The sequence below is a fragment of the Triticum aestivum genome, chromosome 3B, assembly GCF_018294505.1.
Source record: "Triticum aestivum cultivar Chinese Spring chromosome 3B, IWGSC CS RefSeq v2.1, whole genome shotgun sequence".
In the NCBI taxonomy this organism is placed as follows: Eukaryota; Viridiplantae; Streptophyta; class Magnoliopsida; order Poales; family Poaceae; genus Triticum; species Triticum aestivum.
In genome coordinates this window covers 28,081,149-28,095,321 of record NC_057801.1, presented here as the reverse complement: position 1 = coordinate 28,095,321, position 14,173 = coordinate 28,081,149, and the positions used below count along the sequence as shown (strand labels likewise).

General features: G+C 43.5%; 1 protein-coding gene across 1 annotated transcript; it reads right to left on the bottom strand.

The window, feature by feature from the left end:
* Positions 1-2,503: 2,503 nt before the first annotated feature.
* Positions 2,504-7,490, bottom strand: LOC123068369 (receptor like protein 22). Its single transcript, XM_044490942.1, has 2 exons — positions 5,034-7,490; positions 2,504-4,698 (listed from the first exon to the last, which is right to left on the bottom strand). The coding sequence occupies exons 1-2, from the start codon at positions 6,907-6,909 to the stop codon at positions 2,828-2,830; spliced, it is 3,747 nt and encodes a 1,248-aa protein (XP_044346877.1). The 5' UTR covers positions 6,910-7,490; the 3' UTR covers positions 2,504-2,827.
* Between the last annotated feature and the right edge of the window lie 6,683 nt (positions 7,491-14,173).

Below are 14,173 nucleotides of genomic sequence, written 5' to 3'. Positions count from 1 at the left end.
GGCTCCTTGAGGATCGCTAACGATGCCCTTCTTGAACTCAAGCAGCGAGTGCAGATCGACGCTGTTTTCGTGGATCATTGAGCAATACGCGTGGCCAACTCCATTACAAAGCAGCAGCAATGCCAGAGCATGTCGAGCTTCGCTGGTTGCTTGGGAGAAGGCATGAGTCCCTAGTCACCTGCAAAATGGAAATGATAAACTTGGTCGCATGTTATGAACTGCATGTGTTTACTAGCGGATGTACGTTGCACCCGTGCTGCAACCAGCTATGAACAAATAATACGTCTGGATGCTTGCGCCAACATCGACGACTAGAGGCCAGTTATTTGAAGCGTAATAATGGAGTAACTTTAGCAAATAATTACTGTACGTGTCACCCACAAGAAGCCTTTCAGCAAGACACAAGCCAAAAGAAATAATTAAGGAGAGAAGACGCACCTCCGCTCGGCCGGAGAGCACCGGAGCAGTTTCAGCGTTGTTTTCCGTGGTGGTGGTGGTGTTTGAGCTGTGGAGTGTTGCTCAGCTGGATGAGACCGCAGGGGTTTAAAAACAAGTTTACAGCGGCCTCGTGTCCGCACATTTGCATCTCATCTGAAATTCTCACGTCTTATCGTAGCTTGACCGCCGCTGCAGCGAAGACCTGGAATCCGTCAAACTTTCCAGTAAACCGCTCGTCGCCCATCTTTGTTGTCGCTGTTTGAGGTGGACAAGGTTTTGTTGCGGCATGTGCAGCCTCGAATCCCACAGGTCTACCCATTGTCTCGCCATACAGGAGTAGTACTACTTTTCAATTTTCATCCAGATCGGACAAAGATCTTCTACATTGATGTGCGACATCTCTCGAGTGGTTTCGATGCTGACAAAAATCAGCATGCGAAGTGGTTTACTGGTCTGAGGTTCTCGTTTTCCAGCTAAGTTTGGTTTCTTCATCAGAAGAAAAAATGCATATGGATATTTACGACGGTCGTGCTTTCAGAACGTAAGTGGTTCGTTCTCGGTTTTCTTATCCGAATGGCTTTTTGTTCATCTTCTTACTCCAACAAATCCTAAACCCTAACTAGCTAGGCTTTGCCATGGCTAGCCGCAACGTCTCCGGCCCATCTCACCCTCGGGGCTGCGCATGAGGATTCGACTAGCGATTGAATGAATTTTAGGTGTCTGCCAAATACCAAACGCGAGTCAAACTATATCCATCCCAAGTAGACATTTATGTGTTATCCCTCAGAATTTCATCGTTGAATCTTCTTAGATTAGATGATTAACGACCTGTTTCTCAAAATTTCCACACCAAAAGACTTGTGACATATTAGAGCCCATGCTATAGTGCGCTCGCCATAAAAAAGCTATATTCTGTATCTCCTGAGTAAGTGCATATTAGCCCCCGAGCTTATCAAAAAGATCCGATTACAATCCTGAACTCTGAAACTACACAAATTACTCCCCCTCCCCTTCCAAAAAATTAATAAAACTGGTGAAATTGGCCGATTTCCGACCCTGGTAAGCCTTTAGCTAGCTGGTTTTGCTGCCACATGGACGGCACATCATCTTGGTGGGGCCCACAACTTGTGTGACTCGGCAAAGACTTGAAAATCGCAAGTAGGAGTATAATTGAACGATGCAAGCTCCTCTGGCGTACAGACTGATGGATGCACTGTCAATGGAATCGATACCTGTTGATATCGGCAAAGACTGATGGATGTTCCTTTGGCTTGTTGGCTAAACAGACTGATGTACAGACAATCAGATAAATCAGATAACACCAGACTAGTTTGAGATTGATACCTGTTTAGCTAGCAGGCATCACATAGGTGGATCCGGACCATATAGATAGACTCAGGGGAAGGTACCTGTCTGACAGAAGAATCTTGGAAAGCAGCAACCATGACCAAATGGCGACTTCCTCGCAACCGCAGCAGAACAGAGACAGCGTTCGAGCCAACAATGGAGATCGCCAAGCCACACACGGTGACACGGTTGCACGACGCTATCCAGCTCTGGGGAAAGCAGCGCTCCGAACAAAATTCACTGGGTATTGAAAATACATTCGCAACAGCCAAAGGACTTGTAAAAATTATTCTAAACATAAATATACATTTTCATGCAGAACAACTACATAAACAGGAGTAACCTCTCCACAAAACAATTTACTGGAGTAACAAAAAATTATCATGTGTAATTATATGAGTTTAAAACAGATGCAAAAAAATTCAGTCAAACTTAAATTGTACATGGCCTCATGGGATGCAAAAAAAAAAACACGGTTAGGCAGGGCATACGCAAACACGCAATATTCCTGCAAAAGAGAGGTAGAAACTAATTCTGCAATATGATGATCAGATTCATCTGTCACTCTGCGCCGAAACAAATTACAGCAGCACGGTTATCTTCCAGGAATGATACTTTGACACAAGAAGCAAGTGCAACTTTACGAGAAAAAATAGAAGTGTTGATGAAGCGTATAACCCTTGTCAGTCCGCGTGGCGTTTATTTATATCCAAACAAGATAACATAATGGTTACAAGATTCATCTCCAGGCTAAACATATGCATGATCACACTTAAAACTGGAAATAACAACAAACAGATACAGGAGATGGATTACAAAGATGCCCAGCCATCTAATCTAACCCCAAGCAATATTGTATAGCATACACCACAGGAGATAAGGTGCAGCAGGGGCTTAATACATGAATCACAGCACAAAAAGTATACAAGTAGATAAAAAGCCTATACTTACAGTACTTCTTCAAAAGCAACGACTGCTGCAGAGGAATAAGCTCTCTTCCAGGACAACATGCTTGCACCAGGGAATAGTCTCCCAGATCAGATCAAGTCCACAAAGCTCTTGCAGATTTAACAAACCATTTTCTGATTCGACCCCATCTCATCAGAATGGCAGCTGCAAATCCAACACCGAAGCCCAGCCCGACAAAGAGAAACAGGATGACATCCACATTAGAAGACTTCTCCACACGGGCAGGGCTTGGAGGAGCAAGTGATACGCCACAAGGCTTGGAGAATGGCGGTCCACACAACCCCAAATTCCCTTCGAATGAATTGATGTCAAATGTGAGGAACTGGCCTGACTGCGGTATCTTCCCCACCAACCGGTTGTCGGACAAGTTCAGGGTGGCCAGAGAGGTGAGATTTGTGAGTTCCTGTGGAATCTCCCCAGCGAGTTGGTTGCAAGACATGTCTAGTGACTCCAGATCAGTCACACCGCCAAGCTGGGTTGGAATTTTTCCCGTGAATGCATTGTGTGACATGTTCAGTACGCGCAGTGAAACAAGTTGTCCAACTGACTCAGGAATGGTACCTTCCAATCTATTATTTGAAAGGTCAATTGCTGTTAAAGTGGTCAGGATCCTTCCAAATGTCACCTCGGAGCCCTTGTATGTTATCACTACAGTGTCCTGGTAGAATGCCTGAATACCTGGTATGTTTTTAGCACTGACAATATCTCCTGCACTATTGAACCTCATCATCATTGATTTTAATTTTCTAAACCATTTTGAATTTAAATTGCCAGAGAAGTTGTTCGCAGCAAGATCAATAATTTGCAAGGTAGGGAAGTACTCTCTGGTTTGGTAATTCCCAACAACATCATCTACCGAACCATAGAATTGGTTGGATCTTAAGATAAGAACATAAAGATTGGGAAGCTCCCCTAGCCAAGATGGGAAAGTATCAAGTAACAGGTTGTTTCCAATGTCAAGAACCTCCAACTTACTGCAGTTAGAAAGTGCCCTCGGAAGCTTCCCCTCAATCTTATTGCCATGTAAATCTATTGTCTGGAAAGTACATTCACTTGTAATTTTGGATGGCAACGTCCCTTCAAAGTTATTTTCCCTCAAATTTAACACCATCAGTCCACCACTTTCTATCAGACAGGCAGGAATCGGCCCACTAAAATTGTTGTAGGATAGGTCAAACACACCCATAATTCCACTGCAAACTGAATCTGTCATGCATCCATTTATACTGTTGTTGGACATGCTGAGATATGTGGTACCAAGATATGAAGTGAAGTTTGGAAGAACAGAAGAGAAATTATTGTGTGAATAATCCACAAATAACAATGGCGAGTATGGTATAGGAATCTGCCCCTCGAGACGATTAGCACTAAGATCAAGAATTTCCAGTGTACTTGAAGGGAGAAAATATGAATTAAGTTGCATACCGGTGAACAGGTTGTGTGAAAGATTTAAATATGAAAGACTATTGTTCCATCTCCCCCATATCCGATCTGGTATGTCCCCACTGAGTCTATTGCATGAGAGATCCAAATCACGCACATAGCTAACACGTGCCAAAACAGTCGGAAATTTGGTTATGTTGCAACACGCAAGCTCTAAGGTGGAAATTCTAGAGAGATAGGTTGAGGAGTTATTATTGCCTTCTCCATCCACGATAGACAATTTATTGTGCGAAAGCCTCAGATCAATTAGGTTTCTTAGCCTCCAAAATGAGGTAAGTTGCACCAAACCTACCAAGTTGTTCCATTCAATAAACAGTTTTCTTAAACTTGTGAGGTCAAGAATGGACCTTGGAATCTGCCCAGTCAATTCATTCACGCCTAGGTCCAAGTACTCCAAGCCCAAAGATGCCACCGTGAACTCCTTTATAGGGCCAGAAAGTTGGTTCTGAGAAAGATCCAAGTGTTGCAATGGAAGATTGGAGAGAGAAGCTGGAATTTCCCCTGCAAACACAAACATAATGGAGAATGGAAAGTTATCATGAATGTATTTCTATTCCTAAACCATGCAGTTTGAAGTACCTGAAGAGAAGAATTTGTAGCCAAAAACAGGTTTAGTCTCTCGCAGACATGTTTTTGTACACTAGAAGAAGCATATAAACACTTAGTCTTTGCTTGGACTATGTTAATATTGCAAAAGCACTTCATTAATTTACATTCACAATCTGACTGCTAGCGCTATCTTTTGGAGTCTCAACAAGAAAATTTTACTGGAATAAGTACATATATCCATAATTAACTAGAGTATGCATCACCATACAACAATCCCGTAATCTTACCGTTGAGATAATTCCGTGAGAGATCCAAATACTGCAGATTAGTCAAATTACCAACAGAATTTGGTATTTCCCCAGTAAAGTTGTTACCTCCAAGTACGAAAGATGTCAACTCCTTGAGCTGCCCAATTTCATATGGTATTGTCCCAGAAAGCTTGCACTCGAGTTGCATGCTTTGCAACCTACTGAGGTTGCCAATTGTGCACGGTATTGGCCCAGAAAAGTTAGAATATAATAGATGCATGCTTCTCAAATTCACGAGATTGCCAATTGTAGATGGCACTGGCCCTGGAAAACCGCAATCAATGATATGCAAGCTTCTTAAATTCGTGATGTTGCCCATTTCAGAGGGCATGGGTCCAGAAAAGCGAGAAGAAGATAGACTCAGGCTTCTCAAATTCACGAGATTGCCAATTGAAATTGGGATTGGCCCTAGAAAATCACAATAAGAGATATCCAATGTTCTTAAATTTGTGAGGTTGCCAATTGAAGATGGCATCGGCCCACTTAGTCCACAACCAGATATAACCAAGCTTTGCAAGTCCATGAGATTACCAACTGCAGATAGTATTGGCATAGTGAGGTTGCAAGTGAAAATACTCAGTCTTCTCAAGCTGTTGAAGTTGCTAATGGAGGACGATTTTGTGCTAGAGAGGTCGCATTCGAAAAGTACCAAGCCTGCCAAGTTCTTCAGGTCCCGAATCCATGAAAATGTTGATTCTAACTCTCCTGAGAAGCCCAACCCACTGAGCCACAATACGCTCAAAGAGGGAAGCATATTGAGTGAAGAGCGAAACTCAGCAGAAATATATTTTGCATCGAGAGCTAACTCTTGCAATGAGAAGAAATTGCTGAAAGAGCTTGGTTTAGAAAATGAAAAGTTGGTCTCATATAGTATCAAAGAATGTAAAGACCTTGCATCAGAAAAGTTCAGCAAACTCCCGGAAAGGGCTGTATTGCCAGACAAATCAAGGAACCTTAGTCTTTTCGACTGGAAGATCCTAGGAGGGAACCATCCCTCAAGATTATTATCATAAACTTGAAGCACAGTTAAATTGACAAAATCCATGAAGAACTCTGGAAACCGTCCAGCAAAGATATCACTGTTGCTTTGGAGATTGATCACAGTTAGAGAGCTGAGGTTCAAAAGGGATTGGTGGATCGGACCGTAGAGATAACACTCCCCCAAGCTAAGAACCTGAAGACGAGGAGTAGATTTAACTAGAGTGTCACACCACCCTTCTCCGCTACGAGACATATCCACACCATCAAGGTAGAGCTCTCTCAGATTGCGGAGGTTCCCCACTAGGCCTTGAAAATCAGATATCCATGACGAGTTCAGTAGGAAGTCATCTTCCACGTCAATAGAAAGATCTAAGGAGACAAGATTCTCAAGTTTGCCGATGGCAATAGGGATTTCACCCTCAAATCCTGATTTGGAGAGGTTGAGGTGGGCGAGAAAAGTAAGTCTCTCGAATCCAACAGTGGGCATGCTATAGCCGCTAAATCCACTTATCATGGACTTTCCGCTAAAGTCATTCATGCTAAGGTCGAGAAATCGGAGAGAGGTGAGATTAAAGATCACAGGGTCAAGACCTGGGCTGATCAAGCCACGACCATTGAGGTTGAGGGTCGTGACACGACCAGTGGAGCCACCGCAGCCAACACCTTCCCAATGACAACAGTTGCTGCCGTCTTGCCAAGATGGAAGGCTGGTGATGGCTTTAGAGAATAAGATGGATTTCTTTAGTTGGAGGAGGGTTGCTGCTTCATCTGAATGGCATAGGAGAGTGAGGTTACCATCACCGTGTGCTCCGGAGGTGGCTTGTGCGTGGAGCACTGCAAGAAAGAGCAGTAGCATCCGCCAAACCATAGCCATTGGTGTGAGCCCAAACACAACACGGCGCCTATTTCTTTTCTTCTTCTTTTTCTTGGAAAGGTAGGAGTGCTACAAGCCTTTATAGAGAGAATAAGCATGTCAAATTATAGAAACAAGAGGCACAAAAATAGTGCGGTGAAGGGATTTGTCATTTGCCAAACGTCATCTGCTGGTCTTCCCTGAAGTCTTCCAATGAATGCAATTGTGACTCTTACTGATTTTTCAATTCTTTTAGAGACCATATGTGCGGAGGGGAACGAAACTCGTTTCACTTTCGGGATAAAAGTAGACTGTGATTTGTGAGTAGCAATCACCATCTCATAATGAAGGTTAGTTGCAGCACCAGCATGTAGCTTCAAGTAAAATACTCCCTCCGTTCCTAAATATTTGTCTTTCTAGATATATAAACAAGTAACTACATACGGATGTATATAAACATATTTTAGAGTGTAGATTCACTCATTTTACTCCGTATGTAGTCATTTATAGAAATCTCTATAAAGACAAATATTTAGTAACGGAGGGAGCATCTCTGATTGGTACATGCAGCAACAAAGGAAAGCTCCTGTCTACAAGACTTGAATTATTTACGTGTACTACCATGGGTTATGGGGAACTGCGAGGTAGACTTGCCGCTCACCACAAACAGGCTAGTATGGAATCTCCTTGATCGCGAGCCAATATTGCGTTTGTGGCACGAGACGGTAAGATAATAAAAATTCTAGGAGGAACAATCAAGAATGCAAGTAGACTCGTCACAGTAGCCATGGCATGCAAGTAAATACATATTTCATAAACACCTGGACTGAATAAATATTAACATGGGCATTTAATCACAACAGATGACCAAACAACTATCAACACCATCAGTAGTAATTAAGATCATCGACCACCACCAGATGTAGTATCGTTTAGACTAGCCACAATGGTGAGTAACATACACTAGTAACATACACATATCCCTAGACTTTGTTAGTGCCTTCATAGTGAGTAGTAACATAAGTATGGTAACATGCAAAGCTTCATTTATTAGGTTATAGACTCATACTGCATTAGGGCATGTGATGTTATAGTAACTAGCCAAGTTACTATAACTACCTCTCTCCTCATTAACTCATTGCCACATAAGCAAATTTGCTGAGTTAGACTCGATGTTACTGCTGAATTTACTCCCACTGTGGCTAGTCTTAACCGCATGTCCAAGCTACAGCGGTTTAACAGAACAGCATAACAAGGAGGAAACAGAAACGGGAGGTTCTGAAATGATGTGGTGGCGGATTTTTCAGAAATCATGTTAATTCAAGGTTTATAGATGCCAGTCTTCGCTGTGCCATCCAAACAACATAACGGGTGAGAACGGAAAGCTTCAGCCAAGCAAGACTGGTACTATCCGTGCGAGACGGGTTGCAATTTGTGAGGAGTACGGGGCTTGGTTCACTGTCCCAATGGCAGCAGATTGTGACTTGTGAGTGGCAAACCAGTCAACAACCTACACATCTAGTGTTGCAGATGAATTGCAGCAGAATTGTGACATGTGAGTGGCAAACCAGTCAACAACCTACCCATCTAGTGTTGCAGATGAATTGCAGCAGCAGCACGTTACTGCCTGCAAGTAGGAATAGCGATGACTGAATCCACCAGAATCGCAGTTCTTGGGTGGGGACTTTTCGTCAGCAATACGGTCGGCACACATACAGTCAGGCAGCACCGGGCAACATCACCGCTAGCTACTAGCGAGATTGCTCTTCAATTCGGCTGCCAAAATCAAGACTTCGGATTGGAACTAGAAAGCTACTAGTAGAAGGATGGAATGAGCGCACAGTTTGAATGGTGCGTACCTTCGACGAAGCAGCTAGCACGAGAAGAAACCAGCAGGGGGCCGATGGTCGCTCACCTGATGGAGGCCGGGCCGGCGAATCGATGCCCGCCGCGGAATTCCTCATGGGCAGGAACAGCGGCCTCGCCTATGACGGGAGAACGGCGCCCGGCAATGGCTGCGCTAGCTGCGTCCAGACTCCAACACCAACAGCCGCTCGGGAATGGGAAGGAGCCGCTCCATCTCCGGGGACGAATAGGACGCGCTATAACCTGCCATCGCTGGCGTGCCCGCGGGATTGTACGGCGAGGTGGCCGTGGTGCTCGGATAACCGGCGGCGACGGTCTCGGTGGCGGCCGCCGTGAGGCGTCGAACCCAACAAGAAGATTGGATGATGTGGGCCACAGTGCGCTTGTGACCATCATCATGGTGCTTGCTAGTCGGCTCGTATCCCTCAAAGAAAAAAAGCTAGTGGGCTCGTATCCCTCCCCTAGTGCGAGGCCTGAAGGCAACCGGTTCGTCGGCCATCCCAGTAACGCTGACGCCACTCCCGCTTTTTTCTTTTCTTTCCTTTATCTATTCTGTTTTTAACCCTTTTTTTTCTATTTTCATATTTTATTTTTGTTTTAATTTCTTATTTTATTTTAGTTGTTAACGTGTGCATCGCACATTTGAAAATTTTAATCATGTATTTGCGAAAATTCTAAACGTGTAAAAATAATGTCCGGTATGTACACCAAAAACATACAATGTGTATGAAAAAAAAAGTCCTTCAAACATGTATTTGAGTTTTATTTTAATCATGCATTAAAAAATGTTAAAATCATAAAAAACTATTGGTTGTATATAAAAATTTACAATGTGTATGAGAAAAGTAGACATCAAAACATTGCATGTTACATGAGTCCAATGTAGCAGAATATTCTCGTTTCCAATCACAGTAAAAATTGGGTCTCTAATTGTATATTTTTTGCTTCTATTATGGTTAGAATTTTTTATCTATCTATATCTACAAATTTGGGTCCGCTCGGATATTACTCTGCATCGTTCGCTCTTTCTTTGCTTCATCTGAAGAAATTTTCCAACACCAACACAAAAAACCAAAATTTTGATTTTCTTTTTAGTTTGGTGTTTTGTTTGTCTGTTTTTATGCCTACCACCAGCTCTAAGGACGAAAAAGTTCCAAAAAAAAACACCATGTTCAACGGAGTGTTTTTGGGTAGGACAGAAGTCTCCGTTTGAGAGCATGTTTTTTGGCTTTGTCAAATGACACCAATTTTTTCCCATGAGCTTTTTGGTACCATGCCAACTTGTTTTAGTTTTCGACATTTTTTGCATTTTCTAGAGTTTTCTCGGTAAAAAAATAACGATAAATGGTCGGACGTGTCGCAACTTGCATATGGTGTCGAAAATCGTTCAAATCTGACATGGATTCCTTCAATGGGCATGCCTACCTGATTGCGGAATTTGGGGTCATTTGAAGGACGTCCAAACATAGACCATGTGTCAATGACACTGTTTGGACAGGCCAGAAGACTGAGCATCCCAATATCCTTGAAATGACCCCAACTTTTTCAAGCAGGTGGGCATGACCATGGTAGTTATCCATACCAAGTTTGTCGAAATCGGGGCTCCGCGGACCCAAGCAAGGTTCGAACTCTAGGGCGTGTGTGAAGGATTCTGCCTAGGTATGACTCGATGCTCACCACCTCATGGCTTGGCTTCGTCGCGCTCGAGCGAGAGGAAAGAGAGATGGACACCGAGATTTACCCAGGTTCAGGGCACCTTACGGTGTAAAACCCTACTTCTGCTTTGTGGTGGATTGCCTCGTGAGGAGAATGAGCATGAACTAGTACAAGTGATGAGCTGCTTCGCGAGGGCTCAAGGGTGAATGAGTCACCCTCTCTACAGTGAAGACTAACCTATATTTATACCAGCCCGGTCCTCTTCCCTCAAAGCTCTAGGCGGGAAGGGATGCCACAACGGCCAAATTCGAAGGTGGGCAGGAGTACAGCCTATCCTGACTAAAGGTGGTCCTCGTCTGCAAAGCTTCTGGTCGTGATGTGCAGGTGGGCTCGGTGATGACCTCCGTCCTGGCGAGCTCGTGGTCTTGATCTTGTCGCACCGGAACGACAACCTTTGGGGGATTCCTTGGAAACCCGCGTGCTGACTTTGCCCCTCTAGCACCAAAGAGGAAATTCTCCTGGACTGTGCCCGCTGGAGCCCTCCTGGCCCTGGTCGTCATGGCTCACGTCACCACACGCCTCATGAGGCAGAGGCGAGCCTAGAAGTATTCGCTCCTCAGGAGGCAGCCTTGGGAGGCCGCTCCTCAGGGGGGCCTGGTGTAGTTAGCCTCACGAGAGGGGGTCCTCGCGAGGGTCTTTCTCGTGAGGTCTTGGTGCTGGGCCACACCGGGCCTTAGACGTCGCCACGCCTGGGCCGCAGGCAGATGGGCCTAGGTACCCCCGGTCCCAGAACCCCGACAAGGTTCGAACGATTTCTGACACCGTATGAAAATTAGGACAGGTCCGCCCATTTGTGGGCCTTTTCTGACCGAGAAAACTCTGAAAAATGAAAAATTTGTCAAAAACCAAAACAACTTGGCATGTAGCCTTGAATTGGTCATACAAGGTCATGAAAAAAATTGGGGTCATTTCAATAATGTTAGGAAACAAGGTACTCTCACCTGAACAACCTTCATTAATCATGGTCTATGGTTGGACATCCTTCAAATCACCCCAACTTTTCAAAGCCTGTGGTCATGTCCATGTTAGCGGCTGAAGGAAATATGCCCTAGAGGCAATAATAAAGTTCTTATTCTATATTTCCTTATATCATGATAAATGTTTACTATTCATGCTAGAATTGTATTAACGGAAACTTGATACATGTGTGGATACATAGACAAAACACTATGTCCCTAGTAAGCCTCTACTAGACTAGCTCGTTAATCAAAGATGGTTAAGTTACTAACCATGGACATGTGTTGTCATTTGATGAACGGGATCACATCATTAGGAGAATGATGTGATGGACAAGACCCATCCGTTAGCTTAGCATGTTGATCGTTCAGTTTTAGTGCTATTGTTTTCTTCATGTCATATACATATTCCTTTGACTATGAGATTATGCAACTCCCGGATACCGGAGGGATACCTTGTGTGCTATAAAATGTCACAACATAACTTGGTGATTATAAAGATGCTCAACGGGTATCTCCGAAGGTGTTTGTTGGGTTGGCATAGATCGAGATTAGGATTTGTCACTCCGGGTATCGGAGAGGTATCTCTGGGCCCTCTCGGTAATACACATCATAAGAAACCTTGCAAGCAAAGTGACTAACGAGTTAGTTGCGGGATGATGTATTGCGAAACGAGTAAAGAGACTTGCCGGTAACGAGATTGAACTTGGTATGAAGATACTGACGATCAAATCTCGGGCAAGTAACATACCGATGACAAAGGGAATAATGTATGTTGTCATAACGGTTCGACCGATAAAGATCTTCGTAGAATATGTAGGAGCCAATATGAGCATCCAGATTCCGCTAATGGTTATTGACCGTAGAGGTGTCTCGGTCATGTCTACATAGTTCTCGAACCCGTAGGGTCCGCAAGCTTAACATTCGATGACGATTTTGTATTATATGAGTTATGTGATTTGGTGACCGAATGTTGTTCGAAGTCCCGGATGAGATCAGGACATGACGACGAATCTTGAAATGATCGAGAGGTAAAGATTGATATATAGGACGATAATATTCGGACACCGGAAGTGTTCCGGAGAGTACCGGGTACATATAGGCTGAAATAGGAGGAGAAGGAAAGAGGGGAAGGGAGAAGGAAAGGGGAGGATTCGGCCTCCCCCTTCCTTCCCTCCCCCGTCTCTCTTTCCTTCCCCCTCCGGAACATATGGAAGGGGGGAGGCCGAATTAGGAGGCGCCCAAGTAGTATATGCCTTCTCTACAAATTAAACGTGGTATATACTCACTCACAAAAAAGTAATATATACTTCTTTGAAAATAATGTGTACTAAAAATCAAAGTATATGCCTGCTCACACAAGACATGGTATATACTTCATAAATAATGTAGTATATACTTCCTCTCAGATGATGGGATTAATTTACGTAGCTTTAGTATAGTAGTTCTAGAATTTGCAAAAATAAAGTATAGTAGCTCTAGAAAAAAATAGGTATATACTCACTCTGTGCATTTGAAAACCGAACCAAAAAACCATACCGAAAATAAATCAAACCGAACCAATTTTATGGTTTTTATGGTTTATGGTTTCGGTATGGTATGAACTTTTCATACCGATTTGAACTTTGGTTTTTATGGTATATACCGAAAAACTGAACCGAATAAACCGAAGTAAAAAATAAAAATATATTTCTTTAAATGAACAACCATACAAGTTGTCATTTTCTTGTACATGAGTCAAATTCACTACTAAGCACGTAAATTTCTCTTGTAACATAGTCATTTTTCTCTTTTTAAAATGCTAAGCACGTCCATAACCATCAACAAATGAATTAATGCATGCATCTATAGTTATATACTATTTGTGTAAAATAGTATGTGTTTTGAGTCATAAATTTGCAAATTATTATTACATCATTTTCAAATTCGCGTCAACTTTGGTTTTTATGGTATATACCGAAACCATACCGAAATAATTTGGAATATACCGAAACCGAACTGTATTTTAATTTCATACCCTATTTACCAAAGTATTAATACCGTACAAACCAAAAAACCGTATAAACTAAACCATGTAAACCGAATTAACCGAACGCACAGGGTGAGTATATACCACTCCTGCATAAGTTAGTATATACTTTGTTCTTTTTTCCCAGGTGGTACATACTTTGTTCTTTTTTTTTCCTGGGTAGTACGTTCTAGAATACAATATACTTCATCTAGAAGTCGTATATACTTTTTTCCAAATGAAACGTGGTACCCTTTGGAAAACAATATCACAAGAGACAAGTATATGTGACTCGTGGTCTATATACTGCACCATGCACGTAAGGTATAACAAACGAACACTAGATTTCAGGAAGTAGTTACGCATGCAAATCAGTTAATTAACTTTCACTAATTAGTACCGGGCCTAACCAATTTCATCTATATCCAATTATCCATAAAGGATGGGAGTATGTACTCTTGGGAGTATAAAAGAGGAGTCATATATATACGAGCCGCACATCCGAGCCGCACCTCCTCCTCACTGCGCCGCAGACAACGAGGCCATGCCGGGGGGGCCGGCCCGCTAGGGCCCAGATGGGGCCCGCCAACCTGCTCCACCACGCCGCCCTGCCGCCAAGGAGCGGCGACGACACCACGCCTGCCGCCGGCCGTCGCCGCAGGGCCGCCGGACCGCAGCCAAGCCGGGCTGAACCGCCGCCGCCTCCCTGCCCCGGGAAGGGAGCACGTTCACGCAGGGA